This window comes from Dendropsophus ebraccatus, chromosome 2 (genome assembly GCF_027789765.1).
Source record: "Dendropsophus ebraccatus isolate aDenEbr1 chromosome 2, aDenEbr1.pat, whole genome shotgun sequence".
Lineage (NCBI taxonomy): Eukaryota > Metazoa > Chordata > Amphibia > Anura > Hylidae > Dendropsophus > Dendropsophus ebraccatus.
In genome coordinates, this window is record NC_091455.1 from 194,862,537 (window position 1) to 194,888,489 (window position 25,953).

The following is a 25,953-nucleotide window of genomic DNA, read 5'->3' on the forward strand; positions in this document are numbered from 1 at the left end:
AACAAAGAGATGATCAATTCACCAAGTGAACTCAAGAGGGGGCTAAGACCCTAGAAGACACTCGGGCACAAATACTAGATGCTTAAAGTATAGTAGCATGGACACAATACGAAGAGGACTAACTGCTTAAAGACAGTGGTTAGTATAACGCTGCATACAGAGATGTGCCTACAACGGGGTGGGGAACCTCCGGCCCTCCAGCTGTTGCAAAACTACAATTCCCATCATGCCTGGACAGCAGGGTGGGAATTGTAGTTTTGCAACAGCTAGCTGGAAGGCCAGAGGTTCCCCATCCCTGCTTCAGATGAAGTGACCACTCCCTGCATCCGTATGGTCAGGAGTCTTATAGTAAAGAATGGCCTTGCCAGTTATTAGACTGTGTGACGGGCTCCGCAAGAACCGACCCCAAGGCACCAGAATCCGGTCATAAGAAACGGCTGACTAATTGACGCTCGCTGGGATTGTGACAGGTATTTTCTCATGAGGAAGCCATGTGGTCTGCTTTAATTTCACTAGTCCTATACGCTGCCAGATTACGGCTTTACTGCATAGCTGGAGTTTTCCTTAAAGCCAAAATAAACTCTGGCACATTGTTCTGGAACTGTACAAATAAATCTGTATTTATTAGCCTGATGCAAAAAGCAAAACCTTAAAGGGGTTGTCCAGCGAAAATCTTTTACTTTCAAATCAAATGGTGCCAGAAAATTATATAGATTTGTAATTTACTTCTAAAAAAAAAAAAAAAAATCTCAAGTCTTCCATTACTTATCAGCGGCTGTATGTCCTGAAGGAAGTGGTGTATTCTTTTCAACCTGACACAGTGCTCTCTGCTGCCACCTCTGTCCATGTCAAGAACTGTCCAGAGCAGTAGCAAATCCCCATAGAAAACCTCTCCTGCTCTCCAGACTGGAGAGAATACACCACTTCCTGCAGAGTATACAGCAGCTGATAAGTACTGGAAGACTTAAGATTTTTTTTCTTAAAAAGTAAATTACAAATCTCTGGCACCAGTTAATTTGAAAGAAAAATAAATTGGGTAAACAACCCATTTAAAAAGACATAAGGGAACAACCTGTATGTGGATAGATGCTTTGCCTGTCAGAAGCTTTATTCTGCCATTTGCTCCCTATACTGTACATGGCAGGAACGTCATCCTCTCTACAGTATATATGCAGTCCACCGCCTCCTACTCCATCTAGTGAAGCATCAATCATTGGTGGTCATTACCCCTGACTACCAATGAAACACAGTTCTCTTAACCATGTGACCAGTGGTGACTGAACTGGTACTTTGGGTCTCCACATAGAGCACATGAGTTGGATAGGCAGCCAGGCATGTCTCTCTCCACTCTAGTTTAGAAGACTCTTCAATGGAGATGCACGCATGGTATCCACCCATATGGAGTGTCCATCAGAGGGAGAAAACGGCCCTTCATTCTTCTACAGAGGAACCACCAATGGCCCCATGCTCTGACACAATGGGCACCAAAGATGGAGCAAACGGACACCCCTTTAGACCAGGGATAGGGAAGCTTTGGCTGTCCAGGCATGATGGGAATTTTAGTTTTGCAACCGCTGGAGGGCCAAGGTTCCCCATCTCTGCTTTAGACCTTAAAGTGTCACTGTCTGCAATAGTACAGGCGATTTTAAGAAACTTTGTAATTGGATTTATTAGCCGAAAAATGAATTTTTATCATGAAAAAGCAGTTTGAAGCTCTCCCCCCTTTTCCTATGGAGAGAGAAAGTAAAAGCAGCAAAACAGGACAACAAAGAGTTAATTTACATTTACATCACAGGCTCTTTCCTCTGACAGTCACCAAGGACCTCTCTGACCTCTAATTAGGGCTCTGAATAGCTCCCCAGCTGAGCAATCCTTTATTCTTGGCTCTCAGCTGCCCGCTAATCTCCCTCCTTCCCCCTCCCCCCCTCCCCTCTTCATTGACTGGACAGATCTGACTGATGAAAAAACAGTCGAGATTTCCTGATTCTGAGGAGTGGATGACAGAAAGGAGAGAAGGGGGGGACCTGGGAAAAGGCTTTTTACATGCAGATAATGGCAGATTTGGCTAATAAACCCAATTACAAAGTTTCATAAAATCGCCTGGACTATTGATTTCTGCAAAAAAAAATAAAAATTTAACGACAGTGACTCTCACTAAGTGGATGTGAACATGTTCTGTATAGGAGGCAGGTGCAAAGATTTCTACCAAGTGCCCGGGGCACCACACAGAGGTGGTCGCTCGGCTTTCCACACGTACTGCAGTATTCCATAACAATTTAGACGTATAGACCATAAAGTGTAACAGATGTTAGCTTAGCAATCCACAAACCTTCAGGGGGCTTTGCAACAACATTGATGGACTTTGGTTTCAGAGCTGTTGGAGATGGTATAGATGTTATGGCTGTGGGTGAGGCCAGGCCTAAAACAGAGAAATAGGCAATAAGAGAAACTTGCTTACAGTAATAACAGGATCATCTTTCTATCAGCAAAACTATAGGAAGATCTAAGAAAATTGGTTGTCAGAAGTCCACAAACCTTTTTTGACCATTCGCCCAGCGACAGTAAACTGAGTGGAGTCATTGGAGGCTCCCATGCCCTTAGACTTCCAGGCTTCTTCTCGAATGGTGATCTGCTGTTTCCTCTCCTCGATGCTCATGTGTGTCCCAGAGCCATCTGTAACCCTTTGCTTTGGAGAGAGAAAAAAAATAAAATCTATAAGTGGGGGGAAACCTTTCAGCATATCTCCTAACCATCTGAGGTCATCGGTTCCTTGTAGTAGAAACACGCCGGGGATATTATAAATCTGGTTTATAAAGGTATTTCAGATTAGTACTGTTCCTACTTGTGAAGATCACAAGCTGCTGTAGGGAGTCTTAAGATCCCCATACACCTTATACTTTTGTTGACCATACCCGCTGCTCGCGGCCGTTAGTATAAGGGCCTATTCACACTACGGAAAAGAGGCGGAAACTGCGAGCAAAGCCCCCTTGAGTGGAATCCGTCTATCTGTTTCAATGGGATGACTTGCACCCCTCCGTGGGCGATGGTTTCGCTTGGAGTATTTGCCCGTTTTCCGTAGTGTGCACGGGCCCTAAGGTTTATGGGACTCCACTGACAGAAGCTGGGCATGATGGAAAAAGGCTTATGGCCACCACTACATGCAATAATCTCTGGGAATGAAATCCCGTTCACATCCCCGTAATTTAATTTTGAGCCCCCAAACTCACTAGTAAATGAACAGTAGCCGAGTATTTATCTAGATACGTTATAATCTCCAAAAAGTTCCTTGGAGCCTGATCATAGTACTAGCACATTGAAGAAAACACAAAACTGTATATATTGGGGAACCAGGTTAGATGCATTAAAAAATCATATGTAAAAACTCTGATAAAAATAATCTGGCCAACGTGGGGGGGGGGGGGGTTCTATGGCGTAGCAATGGCCATTCTTACTCTGCTCGCAAACAATGACTGACTGACTGACTGACTATATCCCTATGGGTGGGTTCACACTATGGAATCCACGCAGATAAATTTCGGCGGATTCCAACGCTAGTACGCGCTCATGGCCGCACGCCTCTCCGCCCGTGCCATAGACACCATTCTATGCATGGACGGATTCCGCTGAAAGAATTGACATGTCAATTCTTTCGCGGATAGTGGAATTTCCCTGCCCATAGAATGGTTTCTATGGAGCCGTCTGAAAGGCGCGCGGCCGCGAGCAGGTACAGGCGCCGGAATCCACCGGAATTTATCCGCACGGATTCCGTAGTGTGAACCCACTCTATGACAGATCAGAAACCCACATCCTGACATCAATGTCAGTGGCTCTCAACATCAATGCAGCAAAGTGATTTCTCTTGACAGACAAATCGTTCAGTAGCATCCTAGCATTTTCATTCATTATGACGCCAGGAGCCCCAAAACAGCGTGTCAGTACAGTAGAGCAAAGACGTGTCTGATCTCCTGGCATCATAATGAACCATGATGCTGGGAATGCTAAACTTCGTTCCGCAGTACATAGTCATTAGGAATGCTCCAGGCAGATTGCTTCCTATTCCCCACCTGTGTGCATAATGAACATGGGCTGGATCGTTAAGACACCTGTGCAAAGCTTAAACAGCAGTAAATGTTCCTGGATCATTCCTAATGATGAGGAGGGTGGGGAGGAAGGATGGAGAGGTTGTGCCTTATGCATATACAAATGTAAGCTCCGGCCGTTAGACACAGCGCTGCAGGATTAAAAGTTGTTTTTAGGAGAATAACTGCATCACGTGACGAACGGACCCCAGGACAGATCTTGGATTAAAAGCAGCTATCCGAAGGTACAAGTGGTTTGGGGGGGTCAGATTGTAGGTACAGAGTCGCTTTAACACCAAACCCACACTTGAACTGGAGACAAGAGTGGTGTTGTCTCTGGAAGACAATGGACATGTTTTCTAATGCTGGATAACCCCCTTTAAAGAACTTGCTGAGTATTATTCAGTCCTTGTCAATTCTATACATCTAGGAATTGATGTATAGAATTGGTGACAATGTCCTTTATCATACAAGGAAGTTTGAGACAACTTATAGCTTAAGTGTTGAAAATGAGCCCAGCATTTGTCATCCCTTGTCCTACTTACTCACAAGCCGCTCAACCTCTCTACCTGTTGGTCATGTCTTAGCGATTTCCTGATGACACAATAGATGGAATACCGTAGATATGGAAGTAAATCATATTCTTTGGAGATGACTTGTACCGATTTACTATTATGATGGAAGAAGTGATGGCACCGAACATAACATGGGATGGTCAGAAGGTAAACGCTTCAGTACAGGACCACAAATAAATGCACTATAAGTATCACAACTTCAAATACATGCACTAGAAGTACCACAACTTTAAATAAAAAGACACTATAGTGCCTTTTTATTTGGTTGTGAGGCTTATAGTGCCTTTTTATTTGTAGTTGTAATGCTTATCACAAATACAAATAAAAAGGCACTATAAGCATTGCTTGGTAATATCTTCTCGTATAGGTAAAGTTACAGAAATATTTTTAATCAGCGGGATCTACCCCTATGTTGCAGCCGCCAGAAGAAACAGATTGAATCTCTCTTGTTCAACACATGGTGCCAACACATCCTCTAAAAAAAAAAAAAAAATCAGCTCTAAAAGGGTGTCTGGCCGCCCCTCATCTCCATACAATTACCATACCTGCTCATCTAAGCTGGATATAACCATTCGGTAATGAACTCCATGGACTGCACAGTCGAATTATTTCATACGCAAATATGTTTGTTTTACGAACTCTCCCCGATTCTCCCCAAATGGCCGATAGCAGATGGAGATGAGCCCTTTGCAGTCTAGACATATGGCATTTGACCTTTATTGCTCTCATCTAGCTTAGTGAGGGAGATGGAAGGGGGGTTAATCTGTGATGTTCAGGATCTGTTCCAAACGACAAGACGTTCTACCTGTGCCAACTCACTCTAAACTGGATTATATGAGATGGCGGGAGGCCAGAGGTACTCGCACTTGTTAGATAAGGCACGCAATGTCAGCGTATGGAGAATTGGTCACACGGTTCGGGCCAGCAAACACAATCTCAACTATTTCCATCCCCTGAGAGACTTGTTTGACTTATAGTCAGCATAGAAAGGACTCACAAAATGTTAAAATTTTTTATTTCGGACAGGTTTTAAAGCAAAATGTTCACCTACATTGAAAGATTACTTTTAAAAGCTAAAAAAAGAACTTTCAATTGGGGACAACCTTTAGTGCACCTGTGACCATCATACAGATTGATGCAAGACTCCTTCCCAGTTGCTGACCTGTTAGCCCACGCCAGCCTTACTTTGCTGAAGCCGGCCGTGCACTTCCGATAGGCATCACCTACATACCGTATATGTATGCTTGGTGAAGCATTCATGTATGTCCTGAGTGGAAAGAAACTTGCAACAGGACACCTCTGGTGGATGGGCAATGTGAGCAACATGCCCCATCCAGCAGCATTCAGGAGGTCACCATACACGTTAAGCTAGGCTCCCATCTACTTCCGACTCTGGTCAGCTGGTCCGCTACATGATGGGCCCAACTAACTTTAAAGGGGTAAATCCATCAGAGCTTGTTACCTCCTATCCATAGGATAACAAGCTCAACTCTGAGGATCTGACTGCTGGGACCCCTAACGATTCAGAGAACGAAGACCCAAATCAATGGAACGCTCAGCGCACCTGCTTAGCCACCTCGGTCTTCACTCCATTCATTCTCTGTGTGGCCTCCAAATGTTTCTGAGCAATAAACTCCAGTGAATGTTACATTTGTTGTGAGGCCACTGCTTCCCTGTTCTTGGAATCAATGGTGACCCTAGTAGTTGGACCTCAAGCGATCAGCTTTTGGATAGGGGGATAACACGTTTAGATGGGAATACCCCTTCAGGTTTCCAGATGGTGTCCATCACTGGATTTCAACTGCAGTTGACTACCCCTTTCTTTCAGAAAATCCTGATTAAATCTCTAGAGTTTGCCTGTTTTCTCAGATACATATGGCCAACTTTACACACAGGCATCTAGTTCATAGCGAAGTGCTACACCACATTGATATGCATTCTAACATCCTAACACATTGTACCCCAGGGAATCTTCTATATATCTAAAATCACCTTCCATCTCCAAGGATGACGTTCTGCAAACATCACCGGACTGGACTCTCTCATTCTATTATTACTGACCTTAAGGGCAAAGAAATATAAAAAGAAAATAAAGAAAGAGAAATGCACTATAGGAAAGAATAACACACCAAACAGCAACCAGCCAGAGCTGCATGTATTTTAAAGGGGTACCAATGCGGGAAAGGCACTTAGGCACCAGTAGTAAGACTCACACGGCCGAGTTACAGGGAGAAGTGAAGCAGTTATAGGCAATATGAGCAAGCTAAGAGTTATAATAAAAAGGCTTAGTACTGACACTCGCGTGACTAGTTGTTTTACTGACTTGCTGGTCAGGCACTCAGGACATCGACATGTCAAGTCCACACCTTGTAGTGACCATTCATATATACTATAGGGCGGACAGCTGCGCTACCATATAGATCCCATATAGTCATCCTTATTTACGCTATACGTAAGATTCCAGGTGGCATTAACTGACCATATTCAAATCTCTATCGACATTTGCCATTAAGAGAGTTGGAAGGCCTTAATATACATTAGATGGTCAGCCGAGATTGGCAGCTTTAAACAGGAATCCAATATGTATACCAGGGACACCGGTCCATTGGGCTTTTTCTTCTACACATTACCATACTCCTGCCCATCTACTTCAGGGATGGGGAATAGAGATGAGAGTGCAGCATTGGATTACCAGTGGCTGCATAAGTTGGATGCAGTCCTAGAGAGTCATAGAAAACATGGACACAGCCTATGGCTATGTTTTCCAGGCAGCCTTAGGCTGTATGCACACGCCGCAATTTTGCAGACCTGATGGACGGGGAAGGCGAGTAATGGATTCGTTCCCTGACCGGTATGATGTGTCGATATCATGGCGGCAGTGGGGAAACTCTTTGAATTGTTTGAAGAGTTTCCCCACTGCCGGCATGATATCAACACATTGTGCCGGCGTGGAGCAAATCTACTGCTTGACTTCCCCGTATGTTAGGTCAACAAAATTGCCTGAAAAACATAGCCTTAGGCTGTAACCATGCTTTCTAAGACTCCTTAGGGCTGCATCCAACGGTAATCAAACGCTCTGGTTCGGAAAGACCCAACTGTGCTTAAAATTCAGTCATCTCTAATGGGGAACCTTAAAGGGGTTATCCAGCGCTACTAAAACATGGCCACTTTCTTCCAGAGACAGCCCCACTCTTGTCTCCAGCTTGGGCGGGTTTTGCTGCTCAGTTCCATTGAAGTGAATGGAGCTTAATTGCAAACCGCACCGGAACTGGAGACAAAAGTCGTTTTGTCTCTGAAAGTGGCCATGTTTTTGTAGCACTGGATAACCCCTTTAAGCACTCTGGCTGATGCTAAACTACAACTATGATCAAGCCTGGACAGCCAAAAGCCAAAGCTCTTGTAGTTTTGCATGAGCTGAAGGGCCACAGGTTCCCCATCCTCAATCTACTTTGTCAGGACCTGCACTGTTGCTTTAGTCAAGTAAATATGGCCGTGCACTGGAAAAGGGCCACACCACTGAGGATTGTAGGGTATCGGAGTGGACCCCTCATGATCAGCCTATCCTAGAAATTCATTACTTGCAACCATGCAAACAACCCCCCCCCCTTTTTATTTTAATCTTTTTGAGGGGCCAATATTAGATTTAGCCCTCTTTCCAGGAAAACGCTCGCTATATAGTGACAATATTCAAGGAATAGCTGAAAGAAAACAATCGGACAGAGAAAGGACCCTTAATGGCTTTTAGGTAGAAATGTGAAGTAAGGCCCTGGTGAGAGGTGGCACTTATGTGGGTTTACATAACTTGATCAAATTGATCTAAACCCCCATCTAAACATATTCCTCCTTCCTAAATCTTCGAGAAATCATAGTTTGCATGCAAAGGCACAGAAATCTAACTTCATTGCAAAACTAAAGGTTGGAAGGTTCCCAACTGTTGCTGGAAATACTAATGTTATTTGGTCCCCCACCATTCGTCATTTAGGGCTCTCACTTTTCGGAACAACTCTGGGCCCCCGTTTCTGGTAAAGAAGCAATAGTGATATTTGCTGGTGCACACGGATTCCTCACCTGATGTATGGGAACAAAATACTGGCATTTATAGGCAGCAGATATAGCAGGAGTGTAAATAGAAGCATAGACAGGTTCCTATGGACAGAGGCAGAAGCAAAGCAAGAAAATTAGAAGAAACGAGTGGTCATTAAAAAACAAACAAACAAAAAAAAACAAAAAAGGCCTAAGAAGCAGTATAGAGCGACAGAACAGGCAGGGGGGGCAAAGAACCAGCAATGCAAAGGGGATAGTTCCTTCTGTGCTTTTAGAAGCCATACAGAACCCATGCAGTGTATACAGCCAGAGCACAAAGCAAAGACTATAAATGTTCCTGTGTATGACCCTGTATATCCCTAAGCCCAGGCCTGCACAAATCCATCTCCACCTTCTATACATGTCATAGGTGCGTGTGGGTGCACAGAGCTGACTTTGGTTGGAATACAGCACAAAGCATATATCAGCACCAATAACTCATACATCAACGGTACAACCTAGCAGTCTCTGATGACATCACTTCAAAGCCGCACAAAGAAGCGTATGAAAGCGCACAGCCAATATTAGAAACACTTCTTCCAAGCCGTAGTGGCATAGTCCGGCTTACCCACAGCTGATTAGACAGGGCATAATCATCTTTAATATCTCCTTCTTCCTACAGGTTAAAACAAACAGGGTGATGAAGTAGAGAGACCCAAGAGAAGCAATACTTCATACATCATAGGTTACAGGCAGCACAAATGCTATAGGCAACAAGGGCGATGCGACCCCATAGACCGCAGCACCTTTAAGGGGCATAAGGAGGGAGGAGGGGGTTATTCAGAATGACACCATGCTCACAAAATGATACGAGGTTGCACATAACACAAGATACTGAACGGCGTCACTATAGAATCGGACATGGATTTAAAAGATCACTTATTTTAAATCATTCGCCAAGTGACCGTCTATGAGATTCCTAACATTTATGTAAATCCCTTCATTTACCACAAAAGACTCCTCACCCCAGAAAAACCATGCTAAATCTCGCCCACAAAGTGTCTCACTTTTCAGCAATCTGCTGTTATGAGAATTCTGTCTCTAGTAACAGGCACAGCAAGACAAAACACAGGAAGGGGTGTGGGGCTTGGTGGGGATTGCTCGCTCCTCAGCGGATCATTGTCTATAGTACACAGGGCGATATGTGCCCAATTTGACAGAAAATTTGTAACAGGACCTTTAGTGTGACCTCTATATTTTCTTTTATTTCTACTCACACAGCATTCCGCAGTAAGTCATCAACCCCTTCTCCCCCCACATGCCATGTTTAACAATCCTATGCAAATCATTACTCCAGCATAGCGCCAGCCTGTTCAGTGCACCAGCACTATATCATGACATAGATAGGAGTATGTGCTGTGCGGTCCCTGGACAGGCAACTAAGGAGTAAATACTTGCCCCCTAAATAAGGAAAGAATGAGAAACCGTGGGGAGCAGGAGAGGTTTTCTATGGGGATTTACTATAGCTCTGGACAGTTCCTGACATGGACAGAGGTGGCAGCAGAGAGCACTGTGTTAGACTGGAAAGAATAAAACACTTCCTGTAGGACATACAGCAGCTGATAAGTATGGGAAGACTGGAGATTTTTTTTTAGATATAAGTACATTACAGATCTATATAACTTTCTGAAACCAGTTGATTTGAAAGAAAAAGAGGACCACTTCAAATGTCACATTATACTGGTAGAAATATAAAGAATATTGGCATCCAACTGAAAATAATGTGATGCCAAATGTTTGTGTGTACAGGGAAGTTGGGAGACATAACTATCCAGCCAACAATTATTGAACGTGTGTGACCACCATTTATCCCTTTAAATAATTTAGCTCTACAAACTCAACGTTGTCTGAGGAGTCTGAACCATATTTTCCATTAGAAGTGCGTTCCCATTAACGTTGGTGCCAATGATGCTTAATGGTATCTCATCGAAGATGAAGGGAGCCAAACATGAAGTAAGCCAACACTTCTGCAAATGTCTTAGAACAAGGCATATCTGGAAAGAGGTGATTATCCCCTACCACCACCGCCCCCTATTACCCAAGAGAACAGTACAAAGAACCCATCCGGCAACATTTAATAGACATGCAAACATGGTGTAAAGTGAAACTGGCTCAGTTGCCCCTAGCAACCAATCAGATTCCACCTTTCATCCCTCACAGACTCTTTTGAAAATGAAAGGTGGAATCTGATTGGTTGCTAGGGGCAACTGAGCCAGTTTCACTTTACACCATGTTTGATAAATCTCTCCCAATGAATTCACCTTGATTCGCTCAAATTCTAAGAGGATTTGTTGTATAAGTTTCCTGCCTGACCTGGATGGGGAACATTAGTCTCTCCAGCTGTTGCAAAACTACAATCCCCATCATGCCCAGACAGCCAAAGCTTTAGCTTTGTAAATTTCGTAACGTCAGTGGAAAGTATGGAGATTCCTAGGTGTAGAATAGCATGTTGCATACCCTCCGGCAAACTGTATATCTGCTATGTTTTTAAGCATAAATAAGTGTTAAGACATGCTTGGGATAACAGAATAGAATTTCAGAAATTAGTCAAATAGTTGTGGCGGCTTGTAATTATAAACCATACCGTGTAAGTGAGCCTAAGGGAAACTAAACACTGTCATTGGGCAGTACTGCCACTTTAAAGGGGTTGTCCAGGATTAGAAAAACATAGCTGCTCCCCCCCCCCCCCAGAAACAGCGCCACTTCTGTCCTCAGTTTGTGTTCGGTACTGCAGCTCAGTTCCATTAAAAGTGAATGAAGCAGAGTTGTAATACCACACACAACCTGAGGATTGGGGTGGTGCTGTTTTTGGAAAAAAGCAGCTTTTTTTTGGTAATCCTAAAAACCTCTTTAAAGGGGTTATCCAGCGCTACAGAAACATGACCACTTTCTTCCAGAGACAGCAGCACTCCAGGTCAGGTGTGGTTTGCAAAGGCTGGGTTCACACTACGCTTTTGCAATCTGTTTTTGCAAAAAAAAGGATGAAAAATGGATGGAAAAAACAGATGCAACTGTGTGCATCCACTTTTCCCATTGACTTCCATTATAAAAAAAAAAAAAAAAAAAAGAAAAAAAACAAAACGAAATCAGTTTTTTTTTTACGGACACAAAAACTTGGTCGACCACGTTTTTGTGTCAGTCAAAAAAAAAAAAAAAAAACGGATCCGTTTTGATTTTTTTTTTTTATAATGGAGGTCAATGGAAAAAACGGATGCATCCTTTTTTTCCCATCCGTTTTTTTGCAAAAAACGGATTGCAAAAGCGTAGTGTGAACCCAGCCTTTGTTCCATTGATTTTAATGTAGCTGAGTTACAAAACCTGCACCCAAACTGGAAACAAGAGTCATGTTGTCTCTAGAAGGCAGTGGACATGTTTCTGTATTGCTGGACAACCCCTTTAAGTGTAGTAAAATTCATAAGGCCCTGCCAAGGTAGGCCAGTGTATGTCTAATAAGGAGTAGTTTTTTTGGAGGTATACATTGGGAGACAGAAGGTTGGAATGCAATGTGAACCCTGACCGTCCTACAAAGAGACAGTGATTTGTTGCAGGATTTGACTTCTCTACTGAAGTTAAAGTGGACCTGTCAGCAAGAAGTAGGGGGATAAAAATAAGACCAAGGCTAGACAGACCTTCTCATTAGGGTTCCGGGCATACTTTTTTTTTGTCTCTATATTGTCTTTTATAGCACTGACTGAGATTGAAACTATTTTGTTAATATGTAAATCAGGCTCGGGTGCCCAGGGGGCGTTCCCCAGCGTGGCAAGAGCCCAGGGTTAACCAGCCCATCATCTCTTATTCACCATCTCCATGCACACTGTTATATGCCTCCCCCCCCCCCTTTGATTGACAGATGACACAGATGTGGAGAATGTCCGGCTATTGACGTGCTGAGGAACTCCCCCCAGGAACTTGAGCCTCATTTACATATACATAGCTCATAATGTATGACCACAATCCTGTATAGAAACTCTATCTAGCCATTGACTTATCTTTACCCTGGTCCAAAAAAAACCCCAATGTTTTTAAAACAACTGATGGCAGAAAGTTATATACATTTGTAATTTTCTTCTATTTACCTTCCAGTTCTTATCAGCTGCTGTATGTCCTGTAGGAAGTTGAGTATTCCTCCGGTCATTGTTCGTGACAGGAACTGCCCAGAGCAGGAGAGGTTTTCTATGGGGATTTGCTCCTGCTCTGGACAGTTCCTGACATGCACAGAGGTGGCAGCACAGAGCACTGTGTCAGCCTAGAAAGAATAAATCTGCAGGACATACAGCAGGTAATAAGTACTGGAAAACCTGAAATTTTTAAAGTAAAAATTACGAAACTTTCTGCCACCAGTTTAGAAAACATTTTCGAATTTTTTTTTTTTTTTTTACTACCGATGTACAGCTTAAAGCTGCTGACTGGTCTGCTTGAATTGGTAAAATCCACAGATAATCAGTGTCTCAAATATAAAGAACGATACAGTATACGGCAACAATAGAGGCATGAATGTTGACAACGTTCTTTCGTTACCCGACTAACAGAAGACAAGAACAACTTTCCTAAAGTGCGTTCTCTATTTCAAGAACACATGTATTTCATCTTCTTTCATCTCTGGTAAGTGATGGAAGGCTCTGCGAGAGCCGTGCACCGCATATGGCTATCAGCTGTGGGAACACTACACCGGAGCGCATACTGTATAGGGCCATCACTTAACATAGTTCATCTACCAAGGTATTGGTGGGCGCACCTGGAACCCATTACGAGACCTCCAAAGACCCTTTGATGTTAAGTGGGCAGGAATCCGTCACTAGGAGGCATAGGTACGTTTTACAATACTGTGGACTTAAAAGATCAGTCCTTATTAGATCAATGTGTATAGGAGATTCTACATGTAAACTGACTGCCTGTAACCTAATCCGGGATGGAAAAATGTGTTCAGACATTAAAAAAAAAAAAAATTCCTTGCTTATACATCCATCATAGCCATATACTGCTATTCTTCTCAACTACAGTACAGACAAAATATGAGGAATAGGACCAATAAACACCTCTATACACAACCAAATAGTAAAATATACCATAATATACAGATATACATAACATATATGTGACAACGTGGGCCTATTGAACCCCACCTATAAGGTCTATTACTATATAGACATATGTCACTATTGCTAATTGATATTTCCCGTAGGTCGGATAAGAAAAACATAACTTCTTTCTTCCAGAAACAGCGCCACTCCCACTCGTCCTCAGTTTTGGGATAGTATAGCAGCTCAGGTCCACTGAAGTGAATTTTTAACGCACACAAAAACAGTCAACCTTATTTTTGTGTCCGTTAAGAAAAACGGATCCGTTTTTCTTTTTTTTTTTGTAATGGAATTGAAATGGAAAAAAACTGATAAAAACGGATGCACACACACATCCATTTTAAAAAAAAAAACAGATTGCAAAAAACGTAGTGTGAACCCAGCCTAACCCATTCTCCCCTGTCTAAAACTAAAAGGGGGTTAGACTGCTGGGACCCCCTATAATCTTAACAACAAACTGAAATGGAGGGGCGGCTGTGTGTGACCCCGCTCTATTCAATATTTATGTGAGTTTGGCCATCTTTGGCAGCTCCCATAGACAATGAATGGGGATGTAGGGCACATAAGCAAATACTGCTCCATGTTTTCAGGATTGGGGTGAATGTCCCAGCAGTCTCACCCTCTGCAGACAAGTCGCCTATCCCCCTAACCTACTGTCAGGATAGAGCTGAGAGGAGTCATACACAAACAATGGTCAGCTGATCCTATAAATTGGGGTCCATGACACACTAATGGTGTCCATCACTGACAGGCTTGGAACTGCTATTATGGTTCCAGTTGTAATAAAAAAAAAAATGACGGTAGTATGAATGCATCCTTGGGGCCCTACTACACAGAGCAATAATTAATAAAGACAACAATATATTTAGGCCCAGACCCCAAAGTCGTCAGGCTGCGACCGCGCATTGCTACGTGTAACCGGGGTGCGTAGCTGACGGCTGACAATTCAACAGATAACATCACCTGTCCACATTCCCGGTCTTCTCCTGCACTCTGTTTCCTTCCCGGTCCCCCGGGGAGACCGCTCATCCAATCACTGGTTGGACAGCCTGTCAGCTTAGACAGGCCGCTCTGAAGCTGCAGCACGCGGCACCAGGAAGGAAGCAGAGCGCAGGAGAAGACCGGGAATGTGGACAGGTGACGTAAACTGTTGAACTGTCAGCCAACAGCCACGCATGCCTATTACACGTAGCAATGCACAGTCGGCGCCTGACAATTTTGGTTCAGGGCCTAAACTGTTTGGGCAAGGGCTGCACAGACATCGCTAACGATGTCTGTGCAGCCCTTGCTTAACGATTATCGGGCTGTGTAATAGGTGCAGCAAATGAGCGCCGATCTGGCAGTTCGGCGCTCGTTTACAGTATTGATCGGTCAGTCATCAGCCCGTGTAATAGGACCCTTACTCTTACGTGTTGTCAAATGTATTACCAGCAGTTGAGCAAAGGTGGAGTGTAGAGATGAGTTCAACTTGAGCATGCTCGAGCCCGATTGCTTAAGCATTTGAATATTGGTGGCTGAAGAAGTTGGATGAAGTCCTAGGGAGCCTGGAAAAACACATAGGCTGTATCCATATTTTCCAGGACTCCCTAGTGCTGCATCCAACTTCTTCAGCCAGCGGTAATCAAATGCCGAACAATGGGACTAGAGTATGTTCCAGTTGTGCTCATCTCCAGAGGTGGACCCTACAAGATGTCTAGGATAAACCTAAATACTAGAAACCAACATACCTAACTTTTTTTTTTTTTTTTAAAGGATTGTTCTTCTCTTAAAGCAAATCTCTAGAAGATCCCGTGACAACTTTCAATCTGGAGGTGCTCAAGTCACTCAGAGCGGTAATGAAACCAACATGGGCAAAACCAATAAATTCCTCCCGCTACTTCCTAACTAAGCACATCCATGTACAGGGATAGTAAATACTTCTACGCTGATAAGGGGAATTACCTAAATAAAATATCTCCATCTGCCGCAGGATATGCCCCAGCGAATGGTTTCTTGTCGGTTATTTCCCTTCATGTCAGTCATACGGGAACAGCAGGATATAGAGAGACTAGTATGTTGCCTGGCCCTTGACCTTGGCTGTAAAGAGTGAAGTCGTATGCTGGATAACACGGAAGCAGTGCGGTGTGCAAAGTATGACCTATGGACAGTTATGTGGATGGGCAGATTGGTCCAAGGGAAACATGGTATCAGTTTCTGCAACTATAATTCATTCCCCTTGACTGTAGAAACCAGTTTCATAAATGGTAGATATTTGGTTTCCCATTAAGAAAGGTCTTGTCTTTTCCCCTAAATCGACATATTTTGACTGCCAAAAAAGAACTGTAACAGGGAAGCAGACAAAAGCCGCTGCGGATTCAGTTGCTGGCCCCTGTTCGCGGCAGCACGCATCTCCGCCCGTGCCATAAACACCATTTTATGGCCGGGCCGAGTCCGCCATCCGCTGAAAGAATTGACATGTCAATTCTTTGGACGGATAGCGGAATCAGTCTGTGCCTAGAATGGAGTCTATGGCACAGGCGAAGATGCGTGTGCCCGCGAGCAGGGGCCAGCAACTGAATTCGCAGCGGCCTTTATGCACGTATTCCGTAGTGTGCATGCACGTAATTGTTATCCCGCTGTAAAAGGCAGCCCTCTTCAGCCCCCATCCTGCTCAGCCAATCAGCCACTGACTGGCGTGGGACGTCCAGACGCCTTGAGCCCCGGAGCGTGGAATCGGTAATGTATGTACCGGGCCACGGGGGAGTTAATGGGGTTGACTTTTACATATTTGGAACCTGTCTGATTGTTCTGGCCCCCACTGATCGTTAGATAGACCTGGGAGAAGCACCTGGGTGAGTTCTTCACTCTCTGTCTATGGAGATGGAAAAGGCAGCAAGCAGAGTGAAGAGCTCAGATGCTCTTCTCCAGACTAACAATCGGCGGGGGCCCTGCACACCCAGATCCCAACGGTCACAAGGGCAATGTAAGCCCATTATCAAACCAACCTCATTCAAGATAGAAGCCGGGGTGACCTCCGGACTACTCCAGGTTCTGCTCATGGCTAACAGCTGATTTTGCAGGGGAAACTCTGGCCACCACTAGGCAAATGCACATTGGTGTTACACGGTAGCCACTCAGATGGCTGCCCATGTAACTAACACAGACGTTCCAGAGCAGAGGTCGATACTGATCTGTGCACAGACCAGCTCTCCATCCAGGCTTATAGAGGGGGCACATATGAGAAGACCCCCCTCTATAAGGTTCATATGCTCTAATAGAGCCTATGGACCACTATAAGCACTTCTCTAGTACCGTCCTGCCCTGTTACAGTTGAAGGTTGTCATTGCATTATGGGACGTTTCACTTTTGCTGCGGGAGCCACAGGATAGGACGACACCGGTTTAGGTCATCGCTAGAGATCACTAATTTGAAGTTATGTGCTGCCAGAGGCTGTCAAGCGCATGATGGGAGGAGTTGTAGTTTTGCAATAACTGAAGAGACTTGGGTTGAGCAACAACGACTTTACACAACATGCACCGTAAAGAATAGCTAAAGCATGAGCTGGCCTGACAACCTATGGAGAACATCTATTATTTAGGAGGCATGAATAGTTTAGGTCAGTGTTCCCCAACCTGAGGCTTTCCAGCCGTTGCTTGGATGGTAGTTGTACTATTGCAAACAGGAAAGCTATAGAGTAGGGGACAGCTTGGGCCACGGCTGTTAATATGGAGTCATGTGCTACACTAGAATCAGAATTGCTGTCGGCCTATTAGTGGCAGGAGACCCCGTTGTGCTAAAGCAGGGATAGGGACCCATGGCTCTCCAGCTGTTGCAAAACTACAACTCCCATCATGCCTGGACAGCCTGTCCAGGCAAGATAGGAGTTGTAGTTTTGCAACAGCTGGAGAGCCAAGGGTCCCTACCCCCGTGCTAAAGGGACACCCCGACTGTTTATTCAGATTGCCCTGGATACACCATCAGAAGCACATACCTATGCCAGCATGACTATTATGGTATGGGTGTATTACATAAAGACACAGCCATTACCGGATTCAATGGCGGCTCTATCTATACCTATGATCCTAAAAAAACATATCTGCAAACTATATACTCAACAAACCCAGCGTGGCAGCCTAAGCATTAAAGACAAATTCAACTAATAAATTCAACTAAAAAGTTCCTATACAGTTACAAAAACAACATAAAACCTTTAACCGAGCGTAACAGTCCGGACTACATCACCGGCTTGTCGTCACAGCTTTATTGCCTTCAAACCCATTTAAGCCGTTCCAAGAAACTTTTAAAAACAACACATAAAAATTAATGTGCATTAACCAACCCGGGTGCAGCGCTCGGCTCCCACCAGTTAATGTGATCGGGTTTAGGAACCTTGCGGTCAGAGTTAAGTAGCGTACGAGTCTTGTGCTTCGGCTCTCCGCAGCTATTAGCTAGCATCAAGCAGGGCTGTTAGATGTCAAAGTGCTGAGACAAGGGGGCAGTGGGGAGTACGGGGGGGGGGGGGGGGGGGACACTTGTTTCCTAACATGGTTTTCTTTACCTTCTTTTTCAGCGACTGCTCAATTTCTTGCAGCTGGGTGCGGGAGCTGCGCTCTATGACAGACGTCTTGCTGTACTCCTGCTTTTTGTTAAGCCTGTTCTTCCAGTCTTCCTCCCCGCTCTTCTTCAGCAGAGCCAGCCTAAGAAGGAATAATATGCCACATTGTTTGGGAGACATTCTTAGCAAGTCATGCTGTCCACAGAGACCCAAAGGAACATTTCATTAGGCTTCTTGGACGGCGGCCTTATCCATGCTAGAAGTAAAGGATGTCCCTACGCTGCTAAAGCAATTGTCTAGACTCCTGACATTTGGTTTTCTGCAAGGAGACACAATTTAGACAGTGCTGTCAGTGATACGTCACCGTAGAGTGGCACCATATAGATCAGGACTATGGTGATGCCACTCCCTGGGCCCATACTATGTGATACAAGATCAGCAATAAAAAAGGAGGCTGCAGTTATACATTTATATCATGCAGCCTCACACACTTGCAGTATATGGCAATGTTCACACTACGTAAGTTCCATGGAAATCACGGCCGTTGTTTCAACGGCTGTGATTTCCACGGAACTTACATTGTGCTGCAGGCTGAATGGATCCTAGCCGGAGTGTATACTATGTGGCACCGTAGAAAACTGACATGTCACAGAAAGCCCAGTCGGTGCACACTATGGAGCGAGTGGCTCTGGCCGTATGCTCCATAGTGTGCAGTGGGGAGTTATGATGCGGGTGCACATGGATGCGCCCGCATCAGAACTTAGCGGTGCTAAAGATCATCCAGCCGACCTGGTCACGGAACGGTCGGTCTCATACGCAGTCTGAACATAGCCTATCAGTGTATGTTCACATGTGGCAGATAAGCTGCAGATTTTCACAATTAAAGGGGTAGTCTGGGCAGGTACATAACAAGCTATACTTAACCATCTTATTGACCCCCGGTCCACCCCCACTGGTCTCCTGGTTCTTGCAAATGTCATGGCCCTACTGGAACTGCCCGCTCAGCCAATCAGTGACTGTGGTAGTGTTCTGCCTCTTCTACAGTCACAGATTGGCTGAGCAGGCATTTCCTGTGGGGCAGTGATGTCACAAGAACAAGGAGAGGTGTTGTGACACCGACTGCAGGGGCACCGGGATGGGCAAGTATAGTTATGTCCAACCTGGATTTTTTTTTTTTTAATCATCCCTTGACTACCACTTGTGCCAGGAGGACCTAGAAGCAATTTAAGTACCTGGCCTATTCCACTTAGTGCTGGTCCCCCTGTGACATATGAACAGGTAATGCCCGCTCAGTGGCAGATCTCTCTGCTGTCAATGCTAATCAGCTTCTGGGTGGGCATTTTCTGTCTGCGTGGCACATCACTAGAACTGGAAAACCATGGTGGACACTGGTTGCTCCAGAGCCGGCCTGGTAACTACGTCTCTGTTATTGTCACCGCAGCCCAGGTCACGTATTTAAAAAAAAAGCGTCCAAGCTCCGACAACCCCTTTAACTTCAACAAAGAAACCAAAACCTGCAACACATCAGTCCCATCTGAACACGCTCCTAAGCAGAACTGACATCCGAATAAGTAAAACTAGACGTATAAATATATTAGTGCTTCTATAAGACAATGATTCCGCCTGTGACGGTGCTTTTAACTCTCACATCTACGCACACTCGTTAATAGAGCTACGGACAGAAAATACATTATTCCATGAGACAGAACGATGGTCGACAATTAGACACAATTAAAAAGGAGAAAACACGGGACGTGTACATCATGTCGACTCTGGACATCTGAGATGGAGGGTGAAGGACAGTAATCTACCGAGTCCAGAGACTACTTACATTTTAATAGAATATCGCTCAGACCCTGAAAGTTTCTAAAAAAAGAGACAGAAACTCATTGTATCCTTTGGGGCTGTCAAAGACAGATAAAAACGTTGCGTCACAACACATAATAGGCAGCGGACCCCTTTGTTTTGCGGTGTGTGTATATGGGACTGTGTTATCCAATGGATACAATGCTGCAGCTACTGACTAAGCCGGCCACTAAAAAGTGTAATGAGAAACATATGATTCAGACTAGAATATGATTCAACGTTACCCAGTCTCACGACTCCGCTGAGCGCAGGAGAGCCCTATGACAGCAATATACCATGTATTTTAGTGTAACAGTGTGATCATATAGGTGCATCATTTGGATGCAAAATCTGCATTTGGTCCATGCCCGAATCGGCCTGCTCTGCAGAAAAACTACCCGTGATGTAATGGCTTTCATAGTGCACATAGGAAATGAAAAAAGTGCAAAAATTTTTTAAGGGGTTGTAAAGGATGTGCAGATGTCTCCCATTGCAATAAATGAAATCTGCATTTAAATTATATATCAGATATGTATAGTATATATCCTTTGCTTACCATAGAATAAGTATACTGTCCATTGACAATAACTAAGCAACAAGAGGAGAGTAATTCTGTTATATTGTATAGTACAGACCATGCATCCCCGTATGTTGTATCCTTACCTGTCTCGGATGGACATGCTTTTGCCGGAGCCGTCGATATCCTCTTCTAAATTGGTCTCGGTCTGGTGGAGAATCTCAGGCGGCGTCCTCTCCGGGGTTTTCCTTTCCTCTAGCTCGGCTGCTGCCTGTGGTCTGCTGGATCCCGCAGGCGAAGTGTGAGAAACTGCTTGTGATGCTGCGACGGTGCCAAGAGGTTCAGAGGCCGGCTCCACAATCTCTGCTTATTGTGAAGAAAAGCCCAGCATTAGTGAGCGGTCACATGGCCCGCAGACTTCTACTTGTAAACTCCCCCCCCCCCCCCCCTCCTCTTCTAGCCTTGCTTCACCGCTGTAATCTGCCAGCTGAGCTCATCCCCCTGGTTACACAGGTTTCCCTTAAAAAAAAAAATGATATTTTCTAGACATATCTGAAACGTAAAACGTATCAGTCGGGAGATTTAACCCGGTCTATCCTCTTGTTTGCAGGTCTCCTTAATAGGTAAGCGTCTTATCCGCTCACCTCCTCCCGGTGTGCACATAGCAGCAGAGTCTTAGCAGAATAGGGCAGAATAATGCATAATGCCGAGTACTACGAGACGCTCAGAGGAAGGAAAGTGCTTCTGAATGAACATTTTATGAGTCATTGGAGGTGGCAACATTCATGGTAACCTTTCCCTCGGGGCACCGGGGCAGGACAGCCACATTGTTACACAGGACAGGATGTTGTTAATCTACTGTACACAGAAGAGGAGGCTTGTACAGACTAGACACAATGTTGACAGTGTCGACAGCGAGGGGCTGTGCTCGCCTATATGACTACTGCTGCTCCAACAAGGGACTGTGCTCACCTATATGACTGCTGCTCCAACAAGGGGCTGTGCTCGCCTATATGACTGCTGCTCCAACAAGGGACTGTGCTCGCCTATATGACTGCTGCTCCAACAAGGGACTGTGCTCGCCTATATGACTGCTGCTCCAACAAGGGACTGTGCTCGCTCATATGACTGCTGCTCCAACAAGGGACTGTGCTCGCCTATATGACTGCTGCTCCAACAAGGGACTGTGCTCGCTCATATAACTGCTGCTCCAACAAGGGACTGTGCTCGCTCATATAACTGCTGCTCCAACAAGGGTCTGTGCTCGCCTATATGACTACTGCTGCTCCAACAAGGGACTGTGCTCGCTCATATAACTGCTGCTCCAACAAGGGACTGTGCTCGCTCATATGACTGCTGCTCCAACAAGGGTCTGTGCTCGCCTATATGACTGCTGCTCCAACAAGGGTCTGTGCTCGCCTATATAACTGCTGCTCCAACAAGGGACTGTGCTCGCCTATATGACTGCTGCTGCTCCAACAAGGGACTGTGCTCGCTCATATAACTGCTGCTCCAACAAGGGACTGTGCTCGCCTATATGACTGCTGCTCCAACAAGGGTCTGTGCTCGCCTATATGACTGCTGCTCCAACAAGGGTCTGTGCTCGCCTATATAACTGCTGCTCCAACAAGGGACTGTGCTCGCCTATATGACTGCTGCTCCAACAAGGGACTGTGCTCGCCTATATGACTGCTGCTCCAACAAGGGACTGTGCTCGCTCATATAACTGCTGCTCCAACAAGGGACTGTGCTCGCCTATATGACTGCTGCTCCAACAAGGGACTGTGCTCGCCTATATGACTGCTGCTCCAACAAGGGACTGTGCTCGCCTATATGACTGCTGCTCCAACAAGGGGCTGTGCTTGACTATATGACTGCTGCTGCCCAACAAGGGACTGTGCTCGCCTATATGACTACTGCTGCCCAACAAGGGACTATGCTCGACTATATGACTGCTGATCCAACAAGGGACTGTGCTCGACTATATGACTGCTGCTCCAACAAGGGTCTGCGCTCACCCATATGACTACTGCTGCTCCAAAAAGGGGCTACGCTCACCTATATGACTGCTGCTGTTATAGGAGTAGTAGATAACTGCAAAGTCTTAGCTACTTTCCAATTTAAAGGGTTATCCCTAGAACAGGATCGCTGGGGGTTCAACCACTATGGCCCATGCTGATAGGAAACAACCTTTCATCTGGGGATAACGTTTTAATATAGCATATGAAAGAGAAAGCTTCTCTTTATGCTCCGGAACAGTGCCATCCTTGCTCAATGGCAGCGCCTGATATTGCAGCCAGAGTTTATTAAAACTATACAGGTCCTAGGAGCATCTCTTCCAGATGCCTGCTATATATTATACAGCAAACTAGCACTTTAAAAGCAGCAGACGATGGTATCTAACTGGTTAGACAGACTTACAGCGCTGTCTCCGACTCTCCCATCGGCTCACCCCACAACATCAAAGGTTGTAATGGGTGGTATTAAAGACCCCCAAATCTGACATATAATGAAGCCTATTACCCCTATTAGTAGGACTTCTAGTGGAAGCGACACAGAGGAAAACTATAGTGGAACCATTCACAACTTTTTTTCTGAAAACAATGGCCACAATACTATGTGTCTCCGCAAATATAAGTAATGAGCAAAAAAAAGAGGATCACGTGTACAAGTCGCCTTTTGGAAATAAAGCTAAAAAGTTACAAACTAGATTATCTATGTCCCCAAAATAAGTCACCTTGCAGAAATTCCCTTATGTGCTGTTAGGCTGGGTTCACACTAAGTTTTTGCAGCCCAGTCCCCCTGCACAGAGTCTGTCTATTCTCCAGCATCGGCCCGGCCTGAAGTACTGTAGGCGTGGCTGCTGGCCCCCAGTGTGACGAACCCTCCTACCTCCATAAGTATCAATGGAGCCATGTCAGAGAGGGGGTCTTAATACACTGGGGGGGTGGCGTCCCGCCTCCGATGCTTCATGCTGGGCCGGTGCTCGGGAACAGACCGGAACCAGTACCAAAGGAAAGGACCGCAGCGGCGCTGATCCATTCATGTAAAAAACTCAAAGGGACATACCTGATAGTACATTAGCTTTAACATATCTTTTTTATGGCAAAAAATATGCAATTGTTTGGATCCATTTTCCATTATAATATTTAAGAAAAAAAGATCCATTTCGATACATATTATACAAAAAGATAAATTAATTCCATCCATCTATTAATCTCGGTGAGTGCACTTTAATATTTTGCTGGCGTCTCTACAACCAGCGCTGCTCATGTTTAGCCTCTTCTCCTGAGGTCTGTGTGTACTGAGACTTATACACAAGTGATGTGATAGAACGCAGTCATGTTTGTAATGTAATACATATGAGGTGCAAGGTAAACTGTTTATTATATACAGTGGGGGCTTCCTAAAACCCACCTTACCGTAAACCATAATGCTGCAAAATAATCATAAATATCCATCACACAGCAACTAACTCTCCTGGCCACCAGGGGGTGCAAAACAAACAATGATGTATGACGGAGCCAAATAACTCAGCGGAGCTGACCCTGATCTTTACAAGCCAGTGGCCTAAGATGACAATACCCCTTACTGTCTGTACACTGCCTATTAGGAGGTAATCCTTATTATGGTACAGTCTGCTACCAAGAAGACAGTCTGCAACCTGTAGTTCTTCAGCAGATTTGTTAGAGTTGTGGCATTAGAAAACCTGGAGAGTCACAGGTTTCTTAGTGCATGTTAGGAGCTGTAATTCTGCAACAGCTGGAGAGCCACAGGTTGGGGATCACCGCTATAACGTGAACGGGAACCCAAAGCAAAATCATCTATTAATGATACTACAGCAATTCCTACATTACATTGAATCTCCAAACTTCAAGGTGTTTCCCAGTTGCTAAAACAATGCCATACTTCCAGAACAATGACTAACACGGATGCAGTACAGCCAGAACACTCTACGCTTAAGATCAAAGTCCAGGATATAAAACTGGACTGTGGTCAATGTCGTGATGACAATAGCAGAATTTTGCAAAACCCGCATGTATTGGCGCTTTAGTAATGCGTGTACTCAGAACAGCGCCCCTTCTGGTGGACTTCTGACATTGATTCTGACTGGGTATTACTTGGACTGTCACTGTTTTTAATGGTCATGTTATAGTACATTTACCCTGCAGAATGTCTGGGTGGACAAGGCTTTCCATATTGTGTGTACTGGGAATGTCTGGGAGGGCTGGATTAAAAAAAAAAAAAAAAAAAAGAGACAAGGCTTTCAAATAACAGCATACCCTTCCTGGCCCAAAGTACAAATCTGTAGCAGGACCCTCTACTTACATTGTGCCATGTATAATAATAATGTTATATGGCGCTGAGGCACTAGGGTGTGGGAAGATCCACTACTAGTGGACTAACTTATAGTTACACCAATGGAGAATAATGCCAAAGTTGAGTCAGAACTTTCTCCATACGAAGTACTATTCACTAAAACTAAGTGGTTTTAGGCCATTTACAAGCATTGGAGTGAGGTTAAAGGGAAATCAGTAGGTTGGACAAATTTAACCTGTTGATACCTTCCTCCTCGGAGTCTGTCTCTTACTCTCCTCCTCGATGCCATACCGATGCAGTTAGTCGTTTGCTCTATGGTCTGGTCAGAATGTTAGAAGCACTGCCTGCCTCCATATAGCCGAACCGGCCCACTCCTAACAACCCACTACATTGATTATAATTCGAGAAGGGTGGGCTGGCTGGCCACTGATTGGTACTATGGGGGCGGGCAATGCTCCTAAAAGTCTCACCGGACCAAGGGGCACATGGCTAACTGCCCCAGAACAGCGCCGAGGAGGAAGGTAAGAGACATACCTTCCTCCTTGGCATCTCCTCTGCAATAGGGACATATCAGAAAGTTGGATTTGTATAATCTGCTGATACTTTCCCTTTTAACAGGACCACCCACAGTTCATGCCTAAATGCCATGCACAAAATCCTGCAACCAGAGAAGCATTTAACAGCTACATAGATAGAGATCATATACGGCCATGTTCACACCACTGTCACTGTTTCCACTGTCTGCAAAACAAAAAACAAACTGCCAGATCCTCTACGTGCAAAACACCAAGAGTGCATGATAGACCTCGCAGACATTAAAGGGGTCCCGCAGGGTTCTAAATTTTAGTGGACAAAATAGTGCCGTGGGATATGGGAGAGAATCTGCAAGTCGGATAGCTGCTTTAAATCTAAGATCTGTCCC

The 25,953-nt window shown here is 44.8% G+C and overlaps 1 protein-coding gene across 10 annotated transcripts in view; it reads right to left on the minus strand.

Annotated features, from left to right (window-relative positions):
* Window positions 1-25,953, minus strand: part of SVIL (supervillin) — a 93,155-nt gene that overhangs the window by 23,094 nt on the left and 44,108 nt on the right. For 6 of the 10 annotated variants that reach the window (XM_069958999.1, XM_069958994.1, XM_069959003.1 and 3 more), the window contains 7 exons: window positions 20,858-21,074; window positions 18,353-18,491; window positions 9,306-9,353; window positions 8,723-8,800; window positions 6,647-6,715; window positions 2,536-2,686; window positions 2,330-2,419 (listed from right to left, as the gene is read on the minus strand). In XM_069958999.1, the coding sequence (XP_069815100.1) occupies window positions 2,330-2,419; window positions 2,536-2,686; window positions 6,647-6,715; window positions 8,723-8,800; window positions 9,306-9,353; window positions 18,353-18,491; window positions 20,858-21,074 (792 nt within the window). The remainder of the gene's footprint in view (window positions 1-2,329; window positions 2,420-2,535; window positions 2,687-6,646; window positions 6,716-8,722; window positions 8,801-9,305; window positions 9,354-18,352; window positions 18,492-20,857; window positions 21,075-25,953) is intronic. The other 4 variants (XM_069959001.1, XM_069959002.1, XM_069958996.1 and 1 more) reach the window with 3 other exon arrangements.